The sequence below is a fragment of the Pseudopipra pipra genome, chromosome 5 (genome assembly GCF_036250125.1).
Source record: "Pseudopipra pipra isolate bDixPip1 chromosome 5, bDixPip1.hap1, whole genome shotgun sequence".
Lineage (NCBI taxonomy): Eukaryota > Metazoa > Chordata > Aves > Passeriformes > Pipridae > Pseudopipra > Pseudopipra pipra.
The window spans coordinates 69,106,350-69,132,384 of record NC_087553.1 but is presented as its reverse complement, the minus strand read 5'-3'; the positions used below and the strand labels follow the sequence as shown (position 1 = coordinate 69,132,384).

Sequence of the window (26,035 nt, the reverse complement as noted above, 5' to 3'; positions counted from 1 at the left end):
CTTCTTCACAATATTCCACCAAAATTGTGTGAGCATGTGGTGAGCCTGCACAAAGGAAACTAATTTAGTTTCATACTGATCCAGGTTAAAATCTCTGGTCTGGTTCACTCTGATCTGGATGTCTGTATGTCTCCACCTGCACTTCTTTCAACAGCAGTGCTGTCTTAAACAGGCTTTAACATTATACAAACTGCACCACCCTAAATCCTTTCAAAAGTGACAGCCAGCCAAGCCTCCTTGCAGGAGGTACATTCCCAGCATACTGGGGTATTCCTACAATCATCACAGAGATAAGCCAAGACTGCAACATGAGAATGTCCTCCAAGTGATCAGAGAAATGCTGCAATTTGTGAGACGTTCTCTCAAGCTTCATTTCCACCCTGTAGCAGGCACAATATCTCAAGAGCAAGATAAGGATATGGTCCTGTGTCCTCTGGAGCACTGTTTAGGATTCATGGCTCATAGAGCCAGAAGATGTCCCAGAAAAAAACTCAGCTAGCTCCTACCAGGAGTATGATCTGGGATCTCTTATTGGGAAAATCTGTACTATTACAACCTCCATAACGTTCTGTGTGGGAGTCAATAATGCTAACACGATCCCAGTTGGAGGCAAAATCTGGAATGGTTTATTGGACATACAGGCTGATATTTTAAGGGTCTGGAGTCTACATATTCATAGGGTGACCGAGCTATTATGAACAGCGGGTTTTACAAGGACGAGGTAAGGGAAAAACCCAAGTTACACCTTTTGGGTTTAGCACTTACATCATGGGGAAAAACACTTACATTTTTTAGGATTTACATGGGGTATATGTAAACATATCCAATGTTTACAGAATACACAGGATACACAGGGAAGGGGAAAACAACAATGGATTTTATGCAGAGGCTTGATAACATCACAGCACAGTGTCTCTGTATCTTGGTAGGACATTCCAAACAGGTGACATACTGTCTGGTCCTCAAATGCAGGTTTTTTCCCCAGCTAAGGCTTTCTGCTGAGGCCCAGCAGTTTCTTTTTCTGGTGTCCAAATTTTGTGTTGCTACAGTTCCAGAATTGTGTTCTTAGTGGTCCCATCAAAAATGCCAGTGCAGTTCAGTTCACTGAGATAGCAGAATTTCCCTCCCCTAGACTGTGTAAAAAAGGGAAATAGTGATGAGTGCACTTACACAACCCACTAGAGTGATATTCCCACACTTGGTAGGAAAGCAGCTTGTAGAGTCAAAGAGCCATTCAACCAAAAATCATTCCACGACATTTGAGGTAAAAACAAAATAAGGGCTGTGTATGACTGACAGTATTAGAAAGGGTTTTAAAAAGGGATTTAAGTAGTAAAATTAAGGAAGAACGCATTTGCCTCCAGGCTTTAGTTGAGAGTTATACCCTTTAAAATAATGTTATGCTTCCACCCAAATATTTTTGCTTGGACCAACTCTCTACAGCCAGGAAACAATGTTTCCTTTATGTTATACTGCGTGATGTGAGCCCGGCTCATCTCTCCCCGTGGCCCATATGGTGGAACGGAGCTGCAGGCACTGTTCTCTTCTAATGATGAACATGGGTGTATTTCAGGATAAAAAAAACAGTCTTATCTCTGAGAGATTTTTGTCACTGTAATTTCAGAATAGAGGCTTCCTCAGCTTTGTTCCGGTTTAATTTCCTCTTGTAGATTTATCTAAAAATTAAGAAGTCACTTCTTCCAAGTGGAGTATGCTGTGCTGGACAGACCACTGCTCTCCCTTCACAAGGTGCATTGTCATTGCTCCTTGGCTGTCCAAGGCTTCTCTATCTGACCTGGAATTCTCATGTTCCATTCTCCTCTCTCCACGGCTTTCCAATTCCTTCTCAATAATATCCTAAAATAGTCCCACTTTTACTCTTGACCATCCTTAGGCAAAAGTAAACCTCCCTCCCCTGTCTCTGAGCCCTGGGTCATGTTTGCTCGTTGATCTGCCTGTGTTTTCCTGGCACAGCTGTACTTGGCAGCAGTGCCACATTCCAAGGGCTTCAGACATTTTCTCAGTCTGCTGCCTTCTTGGTGCAAATTTCACACTCAGAAAGAGCAAAAGAAAAGGGCAAAGATGCCTATGTTTTTAAACTCTTGTGGTATTCTGGAGCTCCCGACCTGTTTAACCGATGATGATCTGGAAAGGGAATTGGTGCCATCTATTGGAAAGAGAAAATAAGGACGGTCGTCAGTTTGGCTTTTAGCTTTCCTGCACATTTATCCATCTTATTTTTGGCATGGCAGCTGTTGAGTGAAATGTACTGCATCCTGAGTCAACAGCAGTACCTGCTGAGTGGTCACAAAGGGAGAAGACAGCCCAAACAAGGATCCTATAGTGCTGTGAGTGGCAGTTATTCCACAGACATGAGTCAGTTCATCTCCTCTGCACTGACAGAGACAAAATCACAAAAGCACCAGACTTGTGGCTAACATTTTGCTCTTCTTCTCTGCAAAAACTCCAAAGCTTCTTACTGACAGGCAGAAAATTACTTTGTCGTCAGATCTCATAATGCAGGGCCATGTACCTAGAGGAAATAGTGTGAGGTACTTTTCATGGTTCTTTTCTGCTCTTGCTAGACAGAGGATAAGTGAGGATATTTTTGTCAGTTTGACTCAACTCACTAAATTTATTAGAAAAAAATTACAGATATTATTTTTGACCAGTGACAGAATGGGTTTGTTTCAAGAAAGAAACCAGAGCCGCTGGTGAGGAATTCCAGCAACTTGGCACAAGCAAACTGCAACTCACTTGAGGAAGGAAAAACCTGGAAAACAAAACTGTGACATTACAATTTCTCTACATACCAGAAGGCTCTGAGTTAGATCATCTAAAAGCTGTGCTATAGCTTCTTTACTCTTCTGTGTCATTGCACAGGGGTGTTATATAATTGCAGTTGTAAAAGAAGTTATCCATTGGGCTGTATGTGGGAGAGAAAGCGGTACATGACACAGTGGATTAAACTGTGCAGAACGGGCCAAAAGCAGTTATTTTGAAACATTCTTTGGCACTGCCTTTCCTTCATATATCCTGCCCACAGCAGGGTTATCAGACTGAAAACAGGACCTTGGGGTGCTTTTTCCCTTCTGTTTTATTTTTGTCATCTCTTGACTTCCTGGACTTCTAATTTTATGATTTTTTCCTTGGAAGGTAATAACAGTATCAATAGCAAGAGGTTCAATACTGGACTGATAATCAAAAATCCATGATGATCCCTGATTTAACATGTCATACCATCTGTCAGTGGCAGATAAACTTTCAGATCATACATCTGACTTTGATGTTCTTTGTAGCTGTTTTACTGTAAGTGATAATCTAAAGCCTGACGCCACTTAATGTAAATTTTACCACCTGCCCCTGAGCCCTGTCCAGGCCATGGTAGCATTTAATTGTTGGAAGAGACAAATGTATTTCATCATCTTACTTCTCTCTAGGTTATGGTGACATTCATCACACAGTACTGCTGACTGCAGAAGTTGTATGTGCTTCATAATACCCCCTCTACCCCACTTAATCTGCTCAAAGTCTGCAAAGAACATATCTTTATGGTGTTTTCAAATTACCTGTCATTTGGAAATTAAGCTGAATCAGCAAATCTGAAGTCACAGCAAACACTGCAGCTTTTACGCTGGCAAGAGGCCCAGGTATTAATCAAGGTTAGTAGTTCTTCCACAGATCTGCAGATACCTCTGTGGCAGAATAAAGCAAAGCCTCTTTAGGCACCTGAGCTGATCAGAGGAAGCGATCCAGACTGGTGTAGTGTATATTCCTTGTGTCCTGAGAGAGAAGGCAGTCTTTGGGCTATGTCTGTACATTATCTGTGGGATCCTGGCCAAAATCGGGAGTTTCCTGCAGCTACCACAGCAACAGTCAGGAGCAAGAGGGCAATGCTGAGACTGGAAAGACAGGAAGAGTAAAGCCAATGTAAGAGAGTCAGAGGCAGCATGAGTTCCACATGCACAACAGATACAGAGATGGATAAAACATAAGCCCTGTGTGTATATATGCAGAGATATTCATAGTTCTTTGTACTAAAGCTTTCCCAAGTTCAAGCCTTTGCCCCAGCTTTGGCTGATTCTCAGGATTCAGCTCCTGGACAACTGTAAAATCACTCTCCAAGCTGTTAGCCCAGGGCCATGTGAAGGTAATTCAGCACAATCCTCCATCATTTCAGACTAAGCTAAACTGAATTATCCCACATTTCCTAGGGAGTAAGGGTGTATGTACACAAAGACCCTTTCCATGGCTCAGCTGCCACAAGGGAATTTCTTAAGTAACTCAACTGAATTCGAGCCCTCAGACCCAGAGCTGACCAATGTCTATTTTCACAAACAAATGTTATGGAGTGGTCTGGGGAAAGCTGGACACTTTTATACCTCTTACCTCCAAATATTTACTATCTGTTCAATAAAGCAAAGATAGGTGAGCTACTCCTATCTCAGCCCAGCAATTCAGACCACTCAACAGGAGAGTTAGAACAGATCTCTTTCCTTCACAGAGCCCACACATTTCACTCCTATGTGCTACCCATAACGTGCAGAATGAACAACAATCACCACATGAGAAACTGTGATGAAAAAAGTGTCTGAATAAAACAGGTGGGCCCAAACAATTGTTTTATCCATTGTATTCCCACAATGCTAATGTGCAACAGGAGTTTTGTGCAAACACTTTTATCTTCCTTAAACAAAAGCAGTTTTTCCTTTTATGTCAATAAATTGAATTGTCTCTTTTTTTTTTTTTTTATTTTTCACAAGGCCACTTTGGTTATCTCTCTCCTTTCCATACCTACAAGGATTCTAATTTTACTTTGGCTTTTGAAAAGCAAAGTGTTTCATTCCAATTAGAATCAGATACATCACTTCTGATTCCAGGCAATGTACCTCTGTTTTACAACTACAAGCAAAAACTGTTCTCGCATTTGGACCTCCTCAAAGAACTGTGAGATACATAGATGTTAGGTCTTATTACTCCCCCAAAACTTGGGTATTTGCTGTCTAAAGAAGATTTATTCCCAAAAATTAATTCTGGGTACTAAAACCAGACGGGATTTCTGTGGGAACAAACAGTCATCAGAAGTGTAATAAAATAGCAAATGCTCTTTAAACTCCTCTGACAAGTAAAACTCAGTTTTCTTTGCTGCACATGCAGTAAGGTCTTTCTGTTTGCAAGAACTTAGCTCAGAGCTCAGATAAAAAGCCATGATAAGCTGCTAGTAATTCTGTTCCTCATTCTCACAGAAGATGCCTTCATCGCCCCTCTCTAACTCCCAGACACTCCTGTCTAACATCCAGTCACTGATGCAGTGATGGGAGATGACAGTAACTCCGAGATCACACTCCCTCTAGCAGAGAAGATCTCAGCGCACCTACAAGGAGACGGATTATGTTCATTAGCAGTGTAAGGAGAAAGCATATGGATTACAGGCTCAGCGTGCATAAATCTGCTACCAGACCTGTTCTGTACCACGTAGGTGCTCGCAAATGTTTGCTGGTTTTATTTCTAGGGAGATTTTTAAGCTGCACCCTTCTTGAAGTTTGAATGTTGAAGTCCCTCAGCTGTAAAAGGGCTGCTCCCCGCCAGCATCTACCATCCACTGTGCATCTCTCTCCCTCATGCTGGGGGGTCCCCGGATGCGATGCTTGGAGGGCAGCTGAGAAGACTAGTTCATGAAAAGGCTCAGTTTCATTAAACAGCAGACAGTTCACAACTTCTAGGACATAGCAAAGCAATATTGTCAAATCAAAATAGTTTATTTTCAAGCCATGAGGTAATTTAATGAAAGATTGATATTTTTCTCATGAAAAACTGACATTTTAGCTACAACAGCATTTTTCCCATTGTAAAAGAAGGAACCAAAACATCATAGTTGGCTTTATTACTTAAGAACTGCCCTGCTTCCTGATAAGGACAGTCATAAAGCACTAGGACCGTGCAGGATGAACTGCCTCAGCTAACCCCATTCCTGGAATCTGGCATTTAAGGCCTTCAAGGGCCAGGTGCCACATCATAGGACAGGCATTAACGGGCTACATCCCCACAGCATGGCAAACACCCCCCTAATTGATTTGATCCTGTGGCAATGATCACTAAAATGCCCTGGGCAACAACATTCTCTTTCATTTGCCTCCTATCTGCCTCTTGATCCTGCCTTTTAGGCCTCATGCCTGGAGAAGCCATTCCTCCCTCCATACTTGTCACTGACGAGGTCACACCTCAAGTGCTGTGTCCAGTTCTGGATCCCTCCATTTACAAAAGACATTGAGGTGCTGGAGTGTGTCCAGAGAAGACCAATGGAGCTGGGAAAGGGTCTGGAACACATGTCCTATGAGGAATGGCTGAGGGAGCTGGGGGTGTTTACCCTGGAAAAAAGGAGGGTCGGGGTGATCCTATAGCTCTCTACAACTCCCTGGAAGGAGGCTGCAGCCAGGTGGGGATGAGGCTCTTCTCCCAGACAAGCAACAACAGGATGAGAGAAAATGGCCTCAGGTTTCACCAGGGGAGGTTTAGTTTGGACATTAGGAGGAATTTCTTCACAGAAAGGGTCATTAGACATTGGAATGGGCTGCCCAGGGAGGCAGTGGAATCACCGTCCCTAGAGGTGTTTAAGGAAAGACTGGACACGGCACTCAGTGCCCCGGTCTGGTTGACAAGGTGGTGTTGGGTCACAGGTTGGACTCGATGATCTCAGAGGTCTTTCCCAACCTAACTGATACGATGATTTTGCGATTCATCATCCCTCTTGCTGCCGCTGTCTGATCCCTCATCTACTCCAGCCTTCCTCTTTCCGTGGACCCGCAGGGCTCTACCCCCTGGGGGGCAATGCTCCCCACACGACTTTGCTGCTCCGGTTCCCGCTGGGCTGGCGAATTCCTGGCTTCTCAGGAATGTGTGAGGGGGGTAGCCGCGGGGGGAATGCGTGAGGGAAGTGAACGCCGCGTGCCCAAGAACTGGGAAGCTCGGGGCTGGGAAATCCCCTCGGAGTGGGAGGAGGAGGAGGCGGAGGCGGGGTCGGGGACGGCGGGGCGGGCAGGCAGTCAGCTGAGCCGAGTCGGGCCGCCGCCGCCATGGGCGCGTCGTGAGGGGTGAGCAGGCAGAGGGTTCCCCGAGGCCAGCCCGGAGCGGGGGGACGGCGGTGGCTGTGACCGGGCTCGCCCGGTGACTCGGCGGATCCGGGGGTGGGCCTGCGGGAAGGGAGGGAGGAAGGAAGGGCAAGCGGAGGAAACAGCGGCTTGCGGCTCCCGGAGGCCGGACCGGCCCGGGGACGGGGTGGCCGTGCCCGGGCAGCGGCAGGGTCTGGCACCCCAGCCTCCCGGGAACCCCTCCGGGGTTATGCCGGAGAAGGGGAAAAGGAGACAAGGAAGCGAAAATGAAAGTTAAAAATCAGCGGAAATGGGATGTGGGCGTGAAAAGCAGCGCCGGGGCGCTGTCAGGGCCGGGCGGGCGGCGGGGCCCGGGCGCTGTCAGGGCTGGGGAGGGAAAGGGTGACACAGGAGGTCTCAGTTCATTCCCAGAGGAATGGGCTCCTGAGGGAGGGTTGGTTAGCCCTAGAGCAGTCTCGGGAATCCTATGTTTTAGCCCCGTGGGAAATTAATGTTTTATGGAGGCTCATGGATACTCTGGTGTACGGGGTCAGAGGGATTGAAGGTGCCTGTGTGCTGTGACAAGACACAAAGCCTTGCTTGTCATAGTACAGTGAATGCATGATTATAATTATTTCATAATTGAGCAAGGGATTGAGAACTTTCTCTTTCCAAACCTTGTAGTAGCTGCTTCAGAGATGTCCAGCAAGTTGAAGGGCCGTCCTGCTGAAAATGGAGAGCATCCCAAGGGTAAAATGGAAAACGGAGTGGACAGTGGGGCTGCCCCTGCCCTTAGTACCTACACCCCAGAGGAGATGGTGCAGCAGATGAAAGAACTAATCACTGAGAACAACGAGTTAAAAGGTGAAGGCACGTGTGAGCTGGTTTTGAAATGCAAAAGCCCCAACTCTCATCTGAAGGGTTGTTGGTGGTTTTTTTGTTGTTACTATGAATTCTGTGCTCATTTGCCCTTGGTGGATAACCAAGGGTTATCCATTTGCCCTTGGGTAGTATTCACTGTATAAAGGACTCTGCAAGTGGCAGGGCCAGTTGATAGGACTCATGAATAAGATGCTTGATAGGACTCGTCAAATTGAATCGGTATGGAAGAGTAGGGAGAGAACAGCCCAATTACTTGCTTTAGAATTTGATATATAAGCAGTATAGCGCTGTGTATTTTACGAGGTGAGGTGAAAAATCTCTTCCTATGATATGCTTTTTGCTCATCAACCTCTAAAAGCTTTTTTGGTTTGTATGGTAAGACTGTTGGCTTCATTACAGACTAACATTTTGTCATAGCTGCATCAGGAGGGGTGGGTACTGCACCTTCTGTACTTCAAAAAGAAGTGATGGCTGTGGCAGGGTATATCTGGGAGAAACTAATAGCTTTCCCTGAAAATTCCTAATAATTTGAGTCTTTCAGGTGAGATAGATTTGTTTCTGGATCCCAGGAATTTAGGTGCCAGATATTTCTTCCTTTAAATGATTGGAATAAAACCTAAGGGATCTGTGAGTTTTCTGTGTAAAAGACAGAGGTATCTCACTGTTTATATGACAGCAGAGCATGAAGTCACATATCTCCTGTGTTCTGATTTTACATTATTGTTTAAATTCTTCCTGAATCATTTTAGGACCTGGTCCGAGTGCTGTGTCTCATGGGTATCTAGGAGGAAAGTTTTTTCTAGAAGTACATCTGGTATTTTGCTAAAAGGTTCTATATCATATAAGATAATGTTCTGGGACATATTTACAGCGGCTGGAACTCATAACTTGCAGAATCCTTCTCCAGATGACAATTATTTACATAACCTGAAGGATTTATGGGCTGTTTATAATATGACATCAGGACATGATGGAAGTTACTGGAAAATATAAGTATAAAATATTTTTAAGCAACCAGCTTTGAGTTGTTTACTTTAAACAAAGCAAGTCTGAAATAATTTCATTGACTCTACCTACAAATCTTGTAAGCATTTTGTAATAGTAAGACTGATGCTACTCACTGACTTTGTTGCATATGAGGAAATAACTGGGCTCTAAGTTGTTTGGTGTATTTTTTCAATGCTTGCAATCAAGCCTTAACCAAATGTTCAAGTAGAGCATTGTTGGGCATATTTGAGACATTTTATTTGATAGCATCTGTTTCCATGCAGTAATTTACCAGTCTAGGCTGCCTGTTTTCCCTGCCAAGTCTCAGTAGCTTCAGAAGCTCAGTTCAGCAGCTTCATTTGGGTTGATCATGTAAATAACAGGCGCAGCAAAATACCAAGTACCTCTTGTGAACAATGCTTCTGACTTGTACTTCTTGGCCTAGGGAAAAGTCAAGAAGTCAGAGAGTGTGGGCATGTGATTTCAGGAGAGGATTTAATGCTATTTGTTATAGTGCTAAGGGACTATGGGACGTTTAGTTTTGGTTTGATATTCAAGGTATGTGAGGAGGAGGTTCACATTTCATGCCCAATTATTGCCAACCCATTTGATACCGAGGAATGCTGAGCTCAGTGTAGTGGAAATCTGCTGTTTCATGGACAGAGTATTAATGTGAATCAATGTCTTGTCTCTGGCTACCATTTAGAAGCCATGAAGTTGCATAACCAAGCTATGAAGGACCGATACGAGGAACTTTCCATCTGGAGAGAGAAGCAGAAGGAAGAACGAGAATTTTATGAGTCAAAGTTTAAGGAGGCGAAGCAGTGCTTGCAGGCCAAGTGCATTGAAAATGAACAACTACAGCAACAACTTCAGAGCTTAAAGGAAAAAGAAGAAGGAGCTGAAATGGTAAATAAGGAATTGTTTGGATTGACACACTTTTGAATTGAAAGTCTGGAGCGTTCACTCTCTTTTATGATTCATGTCACTGGGAAACTTGGAGATTGGTTAACATCTCCATTTTTATCCTTAGCTGTAACTTATTTTATAAAGTGAAACCTCTCAGAGTGTAGTAACTGAAAATTATGCCACACCTGAGATAATTTACATTTTCATTAACATTTAATAAACAATAATAATTAACATTCTTGACATAAGGAGTAAAAAATCAGCATATCTTGCTAATTTTTCATTCTTTATTTTGTTTACTCTTGGATATCTCTTGACTTTATCCCTCCCTTTGCTTGTTAGATTATCTGTCTCTCATGATCATTTAATTGCTTTTTGTATTTGTGTTTCCAGGGAGAAGTTGACAAGTAAACAAAAGAATGACATGCCATCTATTTTTATTATATCAGTCTTCTTCTGTGGAAGCTCTTTTACTGAGCTCAGATTAGATCTGTGCTTCTGCTGCCCCATTTGAGTCTGACTGAGCTTCCTCCCTCTGTCCAACTTTTGGCTCTGTAACACATCATTTCTAATGTTGCAGGTGGTTGTGTTGCAGCCAGGAAACATTTTGCAGGTGGTGCTGAAGGCGTCTGTGGCAAAGCCTATTTAAACAAAACCTGCTTTGTGTCCCACATGGTCATGTGAAAAGTTATTTAACAAGAAGGTCCACATAGAGACAAACTGATGCATCCTGGTACCTACAGGAGCCATGTGGATTCTGTGTTGCTTGATGAAGGATGAGTGTGTTAGGCTTTTTCTTAACAGAATCACTAGTAGACTCTCTTTCCCTCTCCTGCCTTTTTTATGGAGCTCTGTAAGAAATGTTTCAGCATGTAAGTCAAAATTGACCAATAAGCTCAGAAGTTACAAGGGGGGAGAAAGTCACGTTTAAATAGTGTGATTGTGTAAGTATCACTTGCACAACCTTTACAGGCTGAAAGTTGTGTTTCAGGATTGTCAGGTAAACTCAGGATTTCATAAATCTAGAATATTGTTTTAAGGGGAAGTAGGGGATTTATTCTCCTTTTATCTGTTGTAGAACTTCTTGTTCTTGGAATGCTAAAAGCACGTTATTGCCAGAGTTTTCTGACCTGCTTGAAGAATCTAACATCTCTCTCCTTCACTGGAGCTGACTCTTGACTGAATCCTCTTACAGCATAAGCACAAAATCATAGGCAGCAGCAAGTCAGGAGGTAGAGTGAGAGACACTGTCAGCATAGAGAGTTTGGAGATTTGGCATAATCATAGGTGAGAATGTAATTCAAACTCCAGGAATTGTCCAGAATTTACACTGATGGTATGTGGTGTAATAAAGGCATTATCAGGAGTTGGAAGGCTCAGATTACAAAATGAAAGAAAAAAAACTCACAGGGAAAGGTTCATAATGGCAAGAGACATTTAAAAGTGAGAAAAAAAATGGGACTTGCTGGTTATGTAGAGGCTTAAGAGATGGTTTTGAGGATCCCAGGGAAAGGGAATAGGAAGAAAGTGAAGGAGACAGTCATTATTGGAAGGAGGAATTAAGTTTGGGGAGAATCTCTGAGGAAGAGAGACTTTGTGGAAGGGATACAGGACTTTGTGTGAAGGCCAGGAAATCAGGGAGAGATGGGGTACAGAGAAGTTGTATGGTGGGGAAAGACTGAAAATGGTGTGTGTGGATGTGTGTAAAGCTCCTTGCCCATGGGTCTTTTCTCCCTAGAATCTTGGTTAGATTTGGGAAAAGAGTAATAAGGACATGGGTGAAAAAATACAGCAATTCTGGACAATAATTCTGTATGTTGACTGATACCTTATGTGGTAGTGAGAGGCATAGATTTAGGGAAAAATTTACATCCTAATTATTTGTGCATTTGGAGAACCAGTCCCATGTTTTCCAGAAGCACAATGCCCAGTGTTGGATTAACTCGGTTTCACAATTTAGACTTCTTGCTGTTTGGAGAACCAAAACATGTGTACAATGGGCTTTTCCAGTCAAGCCTAAACAGAGACGAAGGGATACAGGACACCGTTGTGTTCAGACTCTGTGCTGCTTGGCTGGTGTTCCCTTTTGTTTGGCTGATGCAGGGTTTGTTTATCCCAGGAGGGCTGCGTGGCTCTCGAGAAGGAAGTGAGGAACCTGAAATCCCAGGTGCAGCGGCTCCAGGCTGAGAAGGCAGATCTGGTTGCCATCATTTCAGAACTGCAAGTCAAGCTGAACATGTCAGCAGAGGATTCCTTTGTGGAGATTGGGATGACTGTAAGTAAAGGGAATAAAAAGAACACAGTAACCTGCAGCCAGGTACCAACCTAAACGATTCCATGATTCCTTGGTTTTCTTAGATTGCCTGCCGTGGAGCACCTGTGTATTACAAGATGTAGTGATAAAGGACTTGGAATTTTTTTTTGTCCTTCCACTTTAATGCTCAAAGTAAATTAATTTCATAGGTAGCCTCTATTGCACTAAAAATATTCTCTGGAAAAAACAACACGGTCCATCAAATTACTTCAGAGTAGTTAAAAATGTTAAGTCTTGTCTTAGTTGGAATTTCTGGGAACATCAGTACTGTGTTTTGTTAAGGGGCAATACCTGTGCATAGACGGGGGCATTTTCTTTTGAGAATGGGTCTCTCTGCTGGCAGACATGTAGGGATGCAGGCAAACAAAACTAAGTGCAAAACTGTAGAGTATTCCCTAGAGGCACAAAAATGTACTTTTTCTACTATTGTTTCTGAAAAATCTTCACAGGCAAACTGTGAAATGTGAAAATGCAAGCCTCTGCTATCCCTATAACCCCCACATCCCCTTTCTGGAAAGGAAACATGCAACAAGAAGTTAGATGAATTTAATTAAAATTTGTTGTCAGAAAAAACTTCAGATTTTTCTGACAGGGGTGCATTCTCCTTTTTTTTTTTTTTTTTTTCTGGAAGGATTCTCCTTTGGGCTACAAAGATCAAGGAGTGAGGTTTGTAGTGGGAAAGAAGAGTGGTTCTTTTAGAAGGCAGCAGAATGATTTTTAGACTTAGATTTAAATCACCTACAGTGATGTTGGCTGTGTGGTGCCCAGTCATCTTTATAGGGGAGAGTGGCCATGGAAGTTGCTGATGAAAGGAGAAGGGCAAATCTCATTATTGTGTCTCTTCTCTAATCAGTCCAGAAGAGATACAGGGAAAGGCATGTGAAGTATTTGAAGTGAAGAATTTCCAAACATGAAGATGATCTGTAGGAGTTTTGTTTTTTATTTATCTGTATTGCTATGATAGTAATTTTCACTGTTTTTCTTCCTTCCTTAACTCAAACAAATAGAGCTCTGCCCTGCTTAGTCCAAATACCAAGCTAATAGTGCTTTTTTCTTTCCTAGGAAGGAGAAATAAACAGAACTGCAAAGGAACATCAAGAGAATGGTGGTGAAACAACCGGGAATGTTGCTGTCTACATGTACGTAGGTTCCCGTGTAATGCGTGTGGTTCAGACTTCTCCAATATGTTTTGTTGTCAGTGTGAGGGAACTTCTTTCAATGAGGGATGCACTAGAATATTCTATTTTTCTGTGATTTTGCATCCCTCCATTGCAGTAGTCTTCCTGCAATATTGGAAAGACCCTCAATTCACTGACATTTTTTCCTCCCAGTTTTCACTAGCTGACAAGAGGCAGTTGGCCAGGCATTTATGGACATGCTGACTTGCCAACTCTTTGGGCTTTTTAGGAAGGCCAAACAGAAAAGATAAAGATAGAGGCTGCAGGGACTCCTTCCTAGCCTTTGGAGACCATCTAAGAGTATCTGTGCTCTACCCAATTATACTGATGTTGGTAAGAGTCAGAGGTCTTGCAGTCTTTCAGATCTGAACCTGTCTGTCCTGTTTGTGTGTGCTTGGTATGAAGTGTATCACAATGGGGTAGGCTGACAGTGTAAGAGTCCTTGCTTTTCAGATTACCAGGCTTAGGATACCAGCATTCTGTTTAGGTTACTTCTCAAAATTTGATCTTTGTATCAGCTCCAGGAAACAAGGGACTTTCTTGCCCCTGGCTGAACCTTTACTCCTTGTGGACACAGACATCTGATACTGTTAAACTTTCCGTTTTGGATACTGCCCAGTTTAGCAGCCAGTTGGTTTTGGCTGATCTCTTGTACTTAGTTTGTGCCTTTGCTTTTGAATGGGAAGGATATGGAAAATGCTAAGGACACAGCAGGCCAGAAAGCTGTGCTCCATGCGCAAGTTGTCACTCCTTACATCAGCAAGGAAGAACAGTGTAATGACAAAGAAATTTGGCCCTCAGCATGCAGTTAAGAAGTTGAAGGGGGAAGGGAAAAAAAGGTGTTATTACAGTTGTGGATGAAACTGAGAGAGCTGCTGACCACAGCCCAGGCTGCAAGTATGAAGCTTGTTGTTAGTAGTGGCTTGTGAGAACATTTACTATGAGAACACATTCCCTGTGGGACTTGCTTACCTTTGGATGAGTATCTGGCCCACATCTACAAGAACAGGGAGTATACATACCTCTTAAAATATTTCCAGTGTCACCACGTGTCTTTGTCCAGCACTGAAACCTTAGATTGGTGCTGTTAACACCTTCAGAGAAATGCGATCCACCCAGGACGGGTTTATTTCTGTAAGAGTAGAACTGCACTAAAAAGCCCCTGATAAAAGTTATTTACTTAAAATATCCTGGCTGAACACTTTCTTTGGGGTATTGAATTTTGCTCACCAAAGATTTCCAGCTCTCAGGAGCACAGAGAAGACTCTGCTTTGCTTTCTGTTGTGAACTACAAAAGCAAAGTGTTAACCCCACGCTGTTTTACAGCTGAGCTGCTAAAATGTACAGGGTGTATATCCTGCCTATCTTACCATATAGTTGGGGGATTTTGACTTTCTGTCTAGATGGACATAAAAATGGAGGTAATAGTGTTTTATCACCTACGCTATTTTTCAGAGGTTTGTGTTTGTTCTGGTTCACTTTACAGTAGCATAATGTCATTTTGAAAAGAGCTATAGGATGTGAGGGAGGTGAAACATTGAAGAGACCTCTGAGAAAGAAGGTGATTTCTGATGACCATTTTTAGTGGAAGATGCTTTCTTTTCCTGAAAGGGAGCGAGACAGAGATAAGAAACATTCCATGTTTTATTGAGGAAAAAGATGTTATTTCTAGGAATGGACAGCAGCACTTTGCAGAAAGAGCTGCAAAATAGGTCAGAATAAGTGCTTTCGGGTTTGTATTGTCGTGACTGCTTTTGCTTTCCTTGCTAAATACTAAATTGTTCCCTCAGCTGGAAGGTGACTGTCTGAGTCCTTTATTTGCACACACAGGGGCTGTGGCTGGTGGTCTTGGTTCTTGGGAATTGGGAATGAGCCCTTTCCTCAGAGCACTGGTTTTCATCACTCTGTGAAATGGTGGCATCTCAAATTGGATCCCAGGGATAAGGGAATGCTCTGGTAAAGTTGTGGCTGTTGTTATTTATATCTGGTTTGGTTTGAAGCAGGAGCAAATCTGCAGATGAATCTAAGAATTTGGAGTCCGAGGAGCTAACTGTGAGCCAGCTGCTGTGCTCCCTTAGAAATGAAACTCAGAAGAGAGAAAAACTTGAGAAGGAGCTGCAGGATCACAGAGAGAGGTATGAAGTAGGTGCACTGTAACATTTAAAGCTGTTTTCTTTCAGGGCTATTGCAGTTACCAAACCTCTGGCTGATCAGAGACAGGTTTAAAATAACAATGTGACTCAGGTGAGGAATTTCCTGAGCACTCAACAGTAATAACTTAATGTTGTGGTAGTTCTTATAGTGATAAACCACATGAGCAAAAAGATAAACTTACATGAGCAAAAGAATTTCTGTTTTATTTTTATTTTCTATAGTGTCACAGTTCAAGAAAAATTTACTCATTGCCTCTTGAGTTTGAACTTTCCCCAGGTTATGTCAGAATTATATGATGACTAGTTGAGGATATTCTCTCCACTCATTTCTCCATAGTTATTTGGTTTTGTATGAATCATCACTATATCTAAAACAGGGATCACAGTCCTCTTCGTGATACTGGCAGACTGCATTTGGTGTGTGTGAGCTTGCAAAAGCTCCTTAGAAATGTCTAAAGTAAGTTTAATTCCAAACTTGTTTAAGAGAGGAAGTTTTCACAGTGAGATCTGTATGAGGGTCTGTCTGTTATAGCAGCACAACTGCTCAGGGGTGACAAATTGCCCAGGCAGTAGCTGTTCCAGATCCCCACTTCATAGAGAGAGTAAGACTTCCTGGACATGATCTGTTATGAAAGGTTGGTGTCACAGTAATTGATTCTATGTGGTCTTCCTAGAAGAGGTAATGAGCCATAACCAAGTGATTCTTAGAAACCTTAGCCTCTGAAAATACCACAGGAAAAGAGAGGCAATGTTGATCACTGGATTCAGCAAAAAGACTGACCCATTTCCAAAGGATTGGCAGTTCTGGACTGTACCAAAGATTGATCCCTTTGGACTGAATGTCAATGTCCTTCACTACACCTGCAGACTTACACATCCATTTAAATTAACTGTACATGCTCAGTGTCCTGTGTTCTTCAGGAACTCCCATGGTTGTGCAGACTTTCCTGCATGTCTTTGCTTTCCATTCTGCCTAGCATCTATGGCTGTGATGTTAGAGAGTACATCACATGCATGAAATCCTTGAATAGTCACAATCTCACCTTAAACATAGGCCAAATACATCATTGTTGATTCCTTCTGTTTTCCAGACTGTCAAAGCTGGAGAAGGAAACCAGCAACTGCCTGGACAGTGGGACACAAACTGAACAGGAAGAAGAGACTTCAGAGGCTGTAAGTACCTGTCCTCCTGAGCCAAGATTTAACAGTGTGCAGCTGATTTGTTGAGGTCAGCAGCCTCAGGGCCTAGAGTTCCACTTGCATTCAGGGAGCAAGGGGCAATTATCTTGCACAGGGAATGGAAGTGGACTTTGAACTCTCCAATATGTAGCTTAGAGGTGGTTCCAAATTATACCAGCCAGAGGGGTGAGATTGATGACTAAGAATTAAGGAGGCATGGCATAACTGTGGGTATACCTCATTACCCTGGCCATGCCCAGCAAACAGAGAGAGATGCAGACACTTCTAGCTCCAGAAATTGTCCAGACTGGGTGAATTTCCTGGCTGCTGCCTAGGTCAGCTTTTGGATCAGAATCCTATGACAGCATACTTTAAAATAGACTTTAAATATGGAGCTCATATGGCACCTGGTTTAGGGTTTTTTGTGTTTTTAGTGGGATGTATTGCAATGGGGGGGGGCATAACTGTCTTGGATTGAGACAAAGTTTCAGGCAAAGCCTCAGTCCTCATGTTATAAAGTAAGGGTTTGAAAGGATGTTGGAGTTGAGATTCAGCTCCAGAGTCAGACACCGAAATATATGTGCCTGCAGCTGTAACCTCTCTGCGTGAGGTGAGCGTGCAATGTCCCATAGCCATGGAATCCATTCTAGTTCAGTGCAACTGCATAATACAGGCAACTAAGGGTGCTTATATATGAGGTAGACTGGGTTATCTGAGGTGGTATATGCTGTGGGATCTGCTGGAGATCTGTGCTCTTCTGAAGGCCAAGACAAGTATTTTAGGCCAGGGCTGGATTGGTTAAATGAGACCAGTTTGCAGTCAGGCCAAGAGATGCCCTTTCTAGGGAAAGCAAATGATGTCTCAGTTAGTTCTTTTCAGTGTTCTTATCTCAGCTTTGCCTGAGTTACAGCCTGAGCCAAATGCTCCTCATGGAAGTGCTGATACTGAGGTCAGCACTCATGTGCTTGTGATGGCAGCTGATTCCATGTGTGCTGCTGGGGTTCTGCAGAGGCTCTGCTCAGCACAGCTCGTGTTACCTGCCCCTGTTGTAAAACATAGATCTTTATTGGAACTATGGGGGGTCTGCAGTGTGGGCTATTTTTGAGGGCTCTGCATTCGAAGACATCCTGGGAGAGAGGAAGAAGTTTTTCAAACCTGTTTTGTCTCTGTTTGTAGAGTGGCTGGGGGAGAAGAGGCTAGAGCTCATCCTCTGCCAGACAGCAGCTGGACACTCAGCCAGGTCTCCAGAGATTAGTCATTTGAAAGCACCACTGCAGTTACCACTCTGCCCTCCCTGGGAGGTCTTTGAGTTACCTGAAATTTATGAAAGGGTTAAGTCAAAATGGGGTTCTGCCATATTTAGGAATAATTGTGAAGCCTTGTAGATGGGGCTTTATTACTGAGTGTAGAGTGTAATGGTGCAGACTGACTTAGTCTGTTTTCTCTAGAGAAAGATTGATAACTTCCTGCTTAGATCTCTTAGCCTGCAGCTTTGCTATCTTGAATTGTCCATATGAAATTTTCCTTATTTTTTCTCTAAAAGGTTGGCAGTGAAGTAGAAGCCCTGAATTTGCAAGTTTGTGCTCTGTTTAAGGAGCTTCAGGAAGCCCATGAGAAGTTAAAAGAAGCAGAATTGATTCAGAAGAAGCTTCAAGAAAAGTAAGGTTCAGAAGAACAAAAGTTCTGTCGTGGCACTCAGTACATATTTGTAAGAAAACACCCACCTTGGGAAGCTCACCAGCTCTACAAATATCAACTTAAATGTCTGTGTCATAGAAATACTGTAAAAGATTGGTCTTGCTTTGTAAGTGGAGATGAAAGTACAGAAATACAGCAATTGTCAGAAAATCTGAGCTGCCAACCTAGTTCCACAAATAGAACCTCAGTGCCTTGAAATTTAAGATTTGGGTTTTAACCTTTTATGATGTAAAGGCAAATCTTTTCCTGTTCACCACTTCACATAATCAATCCCTGTTCTAGCGTTAGGGGAAGAAGCCAAGGGACCTGGTTATGACCTTTTTCACATGAACTATCTTGACTTTTGAAGACCAGTTGTGTAGGTTATAAAAGTGGTTACAAGACTCTCACTTTAGTTGCTTAGTTTTCTGTCAAATTATAGGCTTTTGAGATTTATAGTAGTAAGAAAGTAACTGTTGGTTTCAATATCTTTGTTTTCTGCTGGTTGTGTACAGATTGATCTTTGTCTTTCCATGTTCCTCATCAAAATAAGCCTTTAAAGTGAACCACTCAAGGATTCTTTTTGCTATATGCTTAGTGCGCCAAACCCAAAACAGGAGAGATCAACCTGTTTTCCTTGTTCTGTCAGGTGCCAAGCACTGGAAAGAAAAAGCTTGGCTGCTGCATCAGAATTGGAGGAGAAGCAGCAGCTAATATACACTGTCAAGAAGCTGGAACTTCAGGTGGAGAGCATGCAGTCAGAGGTCAAGCTGGAACAAGCCAAGACACATGAAGAAAAGTGAGTGTGACTTGGTTTTGTATTCCAGGAAGGTGTTGCCAGTGAGGAAGGGAAGTCCAAGGGAGCCTGGCCAAAGGAGAATTGAATTGGAAATACTGCAGTTGTGTTCTGCAGCCTTTGAAACCATGTTATGTTTGTAGCCTATGAACTAGAAGACTGTAGTCTTTCATCTACTGAACCCCTCACTTAGGAATACTTGAGCTGTCAGCTCAGACTTTCATCTTTAATCACAAAGTCGAAGGTGGAATAGAACAGGGTATAACATACAAGAAGAGGAAGCAGAGGAGTGACAACAGCTGTGCCACTCACTAGCAGGGGTAAATGGGGACACATCTTGGAGGGCAGGGACAAGTCAGGTGATGACAGTGCTGGGAAAATGACATTAATGAAAAGGTCTGTGGTTACTACAATATGTTTGCAGTAGGAGAGGGAAGTGTGCAGTGAAGCTGAAGTAGAGAAACTCACTGTTCGCCTTGGCTACCCCCTCCCTTTCATGTGCATCTGTGTAAGGAGTGTGAAAGTGTCAGTCCAAGCTGTTCAGAGAGGCTGAACTTCCTGAAGGACATGTCTTCAGCTGCTGGAGAAGCTGCTCCTTATCTCTGGAGTCTGTGTCTAGTTTGTCTTCTCCTGCACTCTGAGTCAAGACTTGGATGCCTTCCCAAGAGAGGTGTTACATTTTGAACAGAATTTAAAAATACTGGGTGATGGATTCTTCAATACAAAAGGCAGATGATCAGTAAGGACGTACGTTCACACTCAATCCACAGATAGAGGAGCTCACAGTTCATTGGAAGAAAGATGTTGAGACATGGATTGTGATTTTTTTGTCATCAGAAATGCAGATTGATTTGCAAGGAGCTGGGGTGGCTTTTTTCTAAGTTCTAACATTATATAGATTTCAAAGAATTAAGTTTTTCAAACTTTCACCTCTTTTTTTGTCATAAACAGGGCAAGATACAATAGCCTGCAGGACTCATATAGCAAACTTCTTCCTCAGCTCACTGAGGCAATGAAACAAATTGATGAAATGAAACTCAAAGAGGTAAACTCATCACAAGAAGAAATCATAACTTATTAGAGAGGAGCGGGAAGGGATGGGAGAATCTATCCAGGATCAAATTTGGGCAGGAACCAGTTGTCATCCCTTCTACATAATAACACGCACCATAGCAGAACTGCTGTGATAAACACAGATCCTGTGCTGTCAGTTAGAGAAAACTTTATCCACATATCAGTAACTTCCATGGTGTTTTCCAGGTAAGGTCTAACCTGCAGTGCAGTACATAGTCCAGTCCTTAGAGAGCAGTGATAGACAAAGGCACATCAGTGTTCCTGCAGCATTGTCTATAAGTGTAGGAAGGTAGATCTCTAAACATTTTTGTATTCTTCAATAGAATGCCTGCCACAGTGGGGTCTTGTTCATAACTGAATCTCCATGGAAGTGCCAGATTCTTCTGTAAAATTTTGGAAACTAGGAAAAAATAGCCTTTGCAGTGTCCATTAGGGAGTTCTATTTTAACTTGATACAATGCAATTTGAAAGCTCATAACTAATCTTTAAGATAAAATATCACTCACCACTGATGTCTTAGTCCAAGTTCCTTTGATGACCAAAATTGGAAGTTTTTCAAGGGCAGGAGAAGGAAGAAGCAAACTTGCACTTCAAGCAGGGTCATATTCGGAGTTCATCTCATAATGAGTTCTTCTTTGCAGCTGGACAGAGTGGATAAAGCTGTGGTGGAACAACTGAAAGCAAAGGTGGAGTTGGCAGAACAAGCTCTTGCTGCAAAGCAGCTCCAGATAGATGAAATGAAGCAGATAATTGCTAAGCAAGAGGAGGACCTTGAAACTATGTCTGTGCTCCGTGCTCAGGTATCAACTCTTCTTCAGAAACTGGCTACTTCCCCCACCCAATATTCAGAAACCAAGAGGTATTTGATGGCTTACTCTGGAATACTGAATACATTTCCTCAACTCCAAAGCATAATTCCCTTACTTGGCTTGCCTTGCAGGTACCTGCAGAGCCTTTATCACCATATCCTAGGTCTCTGTAAGAGGAACTGTATGCTAGAGTCTGGCACAACAAACAGAATTTGGGAATAGATGTGTATCTAAAACCACTGGCTTAAGAATCACTGCACATGTTTTAGGATGATTTCACTCAAACCAGCATGTGTTAACAGTGACTGAAAAGGGGTTGCTTCACATTTAAGGCACAGAACTGGCACCTTGGCCCGGTTCCACTGGCTGTGCTACAGATTTGTCAGTGTCATTGGTTGAATCACGTCTTCACTGCTTGTCTGTGCCTCGTTTCTGCCTCTGTACAGCAGAGGCAATAGCAGTGTCCCCAGGTAAGACACTTGAAGTGTCTTGTACAGAATCCAGAAACTGTTGAGTCTTCTTCACCTTGTGAGTAGTGCAGGTCTTGGCTTTGCAGCGTGTGGGTGTCTTGAGTATATGCTATGTCTTGAGTATATGCAGGCTATGACACAGTTTTGTGATTTTGTCATATATGAATATGGTTCAGTCAAAGTTACAAATTCTCAGCATGATTTCATTTCTCTGATCAGATGGAGGTTTATTGTTCTGATTTCCATGCTGAGAGGGCAGCAAGAGAGAAGATCCATGAGGAGAAGGAGCAGTTGGCTGTCCAGCTGGCATACCTGCTAAAGGAGCAGCAAAACCTTGAAGATCTTGGCCGGTGAGAATGGACTTTGGCTGAGCTGCCTTTGGACTGTCCTGTTACTCTGTGTACTGGAGTTGACCAACATTGTCTTGATAGCATCTCAGTAGAAAGGCAAATAACTTTGCAGACATTTCTTGCTTAATTTGAATTTTAAAAGAGGAGAAGAATTAATTGTCAGACTTCTTATTTTAATTTTTTAGTAGAATCTCTGTAAGGTGTGTTAGTTCTTAGTTGGGTGCCTTAGCAAGTTTTCACTCTAGGATGATTCGTGCTTGCTAAATTCTCGCTGCTGATTCATGTGAGTTTCTTGGGTTCTGGCCTCAATTTTAGCAGTGAATCTGCAGCTAATCTTGCTGCTTGTGTGCCAGGGATATCTGCTGCTTCTGGAGGTGGCAGTGGTAAGTGAATACACTGTTTCAAGTACTGTGATACTTGAATCAAGTTACATTTAACATTACCTGTATACGGAGCCCTTTTTCTGATGTAACTTGCTTTTCTGCTTTAATCAAATTTGCAGTTTGCCCTGAATAGCTGAGGTCCTCAGAGTTTTCCAGAGGAGTGTGCCCTAGATCCCTAGGTGTGTGGCTGTCCACATCCTGCTGATATCAGTTGCGTGACCCTGATTTCAGCCGGACCCTGGCATGATCTCACAAAGCAGCAACATTTCTAGACCCTGTTTCTGAGCAGCAGTTGTGAACTAAATGCACGACCAGCTGACATGAGTCTATTTTCAGAGGCCTTACCTTGTTTATTCTCCACAGAAGCTCTTTGGCAGAGATGCAGAATCGCCACGGAGCCAGAGTGCCGGATCGGGAACACTCACCTCACCTTGTCCAAAGAGGTACTGAGAGCACTTTCTCCAATTCACGGGCCAAGCCCTGCTGTGTTCAGGTTAAACCAGCTTTGCTTGGCTGCAGGCAGCCTCCCTGGGTAGCTGGAGAGAGCAAAATCAGATAATATAACAGGTAATCATTTATCTTCTCTGCTTGCAGGAACTGGTAGTCAAGACTGGCCAGAGCAGCGGAATATCTCAATATATTCATGTCCCAAATGTGAAGAAATTTTACCTGATTTGGACACACTGCAGATTCACGTTATGGACTGCATTAATTGAGTGCTGCCCTCCATTTCTTCGTCTTCTGGAATTTCACCTGCAAAATACTTTGGGTTTTTTTTACTTCTTGCTCAAATAATGCTCAATTCTACATCCTATGAAGGAGGTTTTCGGGGGTTTTCTCCTTAACTCAGTGGGAAAACAGTAAAACTCTTCCCCTGCCCTGTAGTCACTAATCTTGTTGTAATCTGCTTTAGCGAAAGAATTTTCATAGGTTAACAACATGGAAGTGCTACAGATCTCACAGTGTGTCTGCTGCTATGAAACCTTTCAGGAACATTCCCCTGAAGTGCTCTGCCCTATGGCTGCCCTGCAGAACGAAGCTGACTCACTGAAGTCAGAAGAGCGATGGGATATTTGCTGATCAACTCTAAGAACAGTGAGCCTGTTTCTCTCTCATATATTATATACCAGGAAAGTAATACATGAAAAAGCATTTGAGAAGCTTTCAGCAAAATGGAGTAGTGCTGTATTCATTGAGCATTTGAAGTGAACCCTGCTCTTTCTCCAGATGGCAGTTTTATTGCTGCCCTTGTGACCATACTAATCTGATGTTAAATTTTTGATGGCTTATGTAACTTCTTGCTTTAGCCAGATGTGGGTAAGGTTTAAAACAGATCATTTAGGTCTGATACATGTAGCTCCTGATGTACTCAAGTCACTTGGTTTTATAGAACTCTTAATTTTTAAGGTGTTGTCTTGACTTTTGTTTATTATAATAAAATAATTTGAACCTGTACAGTATTGTGGTAGAAAACACTGAGATGGATGTATCCTAATTTAAAAAATTATAATGGATTTTCATATCCCAAAATAAATCTATAACAATTATAAAATTATCTATGCCTATGAATACTTTGGAGGCTGAAACAGGATTGCAGATACAGGATTGCAAAAATCTTTATCTTTTTCCTTCACTGTTCAAAACTGAATCTTGGGAAGCAAATATGCCTGGACTCAATACAATCCAGTAGTTAAATCTGTGCCATCTTGTTCTATGGTAGGTCTGTTGGGGTCACTGAGGTGACAGTCCACTTCCTTCTGAATACCAAAATCATGAGCTGGGTGTTCAGAAGGATGAGCACACAACCTGAACATCAAAGCTCAACATTTTAATATCATTTTATTACTTCTTAACAATAGTTTTAGTCCTAAAAGCTGGTGTTTCTGTTTTCCACATACACCAGAAATGGAGACAGCAATTGCCACTGCTGTGCTACAAAGGGACCTCTGGAGGTCATCTAGTCAGACCTCCCTGCTTAAGCAGGGTCATCCTAGGGCAGGGTGTGTCCAGGTGGCTTTTGAATATCTCCAGGGCAAGAGATTCCACAACCTCTCTGGGTAAACTGTTCCAGTGCTCAGAATTTGTATGTGACAAATTCTCCTGTCAACCCACTTCCATAAATAAGTGCTTCTTCAAATTGTGCTGTGGATGAAGATCTGAATCACAGAGGAGAAAATAGTCACAGAAATAAAAAGTTTGGTGACTTAATATTTTAGTCATTATTTTGCTTCAAACCTGAAATAGAAACTACTCTAGAGCTGATTAATTCAAAACAAAGGCCTCAATAGTGTAAAATTTATGTTTTGCACTCAACAGATGAATATTATTAAAATATACACAACAAAAATACCTGTTTCTTGGGCCCAAGAAAACCTTCCTTCAGCATATTTTTCATGTCATGCTGTCAGTGAATTCTCAGCTACCAATACCCGGAGAAACAATCCTTTTTTTGCCACTGTAATTAAAGTGAGTTTTTTATTTTACTCGTTGTCACTGTTGTTCTAATTATCTCTTGTAGACTCTGGATTCTTATTTTCTGTTGCAGCTCATATAGCTGTAATTATAGCCTCATCCATAATTTCAGGTAAAGCAAGAGCTGACTAAAATCTTTTGTGAAGAGATATTCATCAGCCTCCTTGCAACCTTCTTCATCAATTAGAAGCACTCCCAGCAGATGCAATATTTTATTGGCTTTTAATTGGTTCCTTGTGACAGTAGGATTTATGGGCTTTTTTACCGAGTCCAAATTTATTATGGGAGCTTTGTGACAGTTATGGATTCTGCAATGATCAAAACCTGATGGAAATGCTACTGGGCCAAAAGCAAACTAATAGAATGATAATAGAGCTGATTTCATCTGGGGAGCATTCACCTTAATGAAAACACAGAAAATCCACATGAAAGGCCAAAGGAGGAATTACTTATTCATTCATTGAGTCAAAATTGATAATTTTAAGAGGTTTCAGAAAGAGAGGGGACCTTAGCACAGGAATACTTACAGGAAAACATGGGCATTAGCTGAAGTAGGTCTTCATAGGAAGATAATATAGTAGGTCTAATAGTACAAATCAGGAGGGACAAGGAACTCCAAAGAATAAAATCACAATACACTGAGAACTGTCCATACAACAGGGAGGATTATTTTCCTGTTGTCATCACTAAATGCAGTCCAGAGGGCAGATGAGCTGCCATGACAAGTGAGCACAGCCAGCAGATGCTAACGAGCACAGGTTTAAGAATGCATCCCCTTTGTTTTCCCTTGAATGAAAGATAAAATTTACTTGTGTTTTAGGGTGACTGAATACTACATAGAGTCACAGAATCATAGAAAGACTTTGGCTGGAAGGAACCAGGGACACCTTCCACTGAACCAGGTTGATCAAAGCCCTCTCCAACCTGACCTTGAACTCTTCCAGGGATAAGGCACCCAAAGCTTCTCTGGGCAAATTGTTCCAGTGCCTCCCCACTCACACAGTAAAGAATTCCTCCCTAACAACTAATCTAAACCTGCCCTCTTTCAGCTTAAAGCCATTTCCCTTTGTCCTATCACTCCATGCCCTTATAAAAAGTCCCTCTCCAGCTCTCTTGGAGCACCTTTGGTGTCGGAAGATGCTCTAAGGTCTCCCCAGAGCCTTCTCTTCTCCAGGCTGAACAGCCTGTCTCCATAGGAGAGGTATTCCCCTCCTCTGATTACCTTTGTGGCCTCCTCTGGGCTCACTCCAGCAGGTCCATGTCCTTCCTATGTTAGAAGTCCCAGAGTTAGACACAGCACTCCAGGTGAGGTCT

At 42.5% G+C, this 26,035-nt stretch overlaps 1 protein-coding gene across 4 annotated transcripts; it reads left to right on the top strand.

The window, feature by feature from the left end:
• The first annotated feature begins 6,959 nt into the window (after window positions 1–6,959).
• On the top strand, window positions 6,960–23,804 carry OPTN (optineurin). Of its 4 annotated transcripts, none has more exons than XM_064656488.1 (14): window positions 6,960–7,091; window positions 7,773–7,952; window positions 9,664–9,866; window positions 11,986–12,141; window positions 13,243–13,319; window positions 15,362–15,493; window positions 16,603–16,684; window positions 18,234–18,349; window positions 19,017–19,166; window positions 20,115–20,208; window positions 20,879–21,037; window positions 21,736–21,866; window positions 22,616–22,692; window positions 22,844–23,804. In XM_064656488.1, exons 2-14 carry the CDS (start codon window positions 7,787–7,789, stop codon window positions 22,963–22,965), a joined length of 1,665 nt encoding a protein of 554 aa, XP_064512558.1. In that variant the 5' UTR covers window positions 6,960–7,091; window positions 7,773–7,786; the 3' UTR covers window positions 22,966–23,804. The 4 variants fall into 4 exon arrangements, with proteins under 4 accessions (XP_064512558.1, XP_064512556.1, XP_064512557.1 ...); XM_064656486.1 differs by having other exon boundaries at window positions 22,613–22,692; XM_064656487.1 differs by having other exon boundaries at window positions 15,359–15,493.
• The last annotated feature ends 2,231 nt before the right edge of the window (window positions 23,805–26,035 follow it).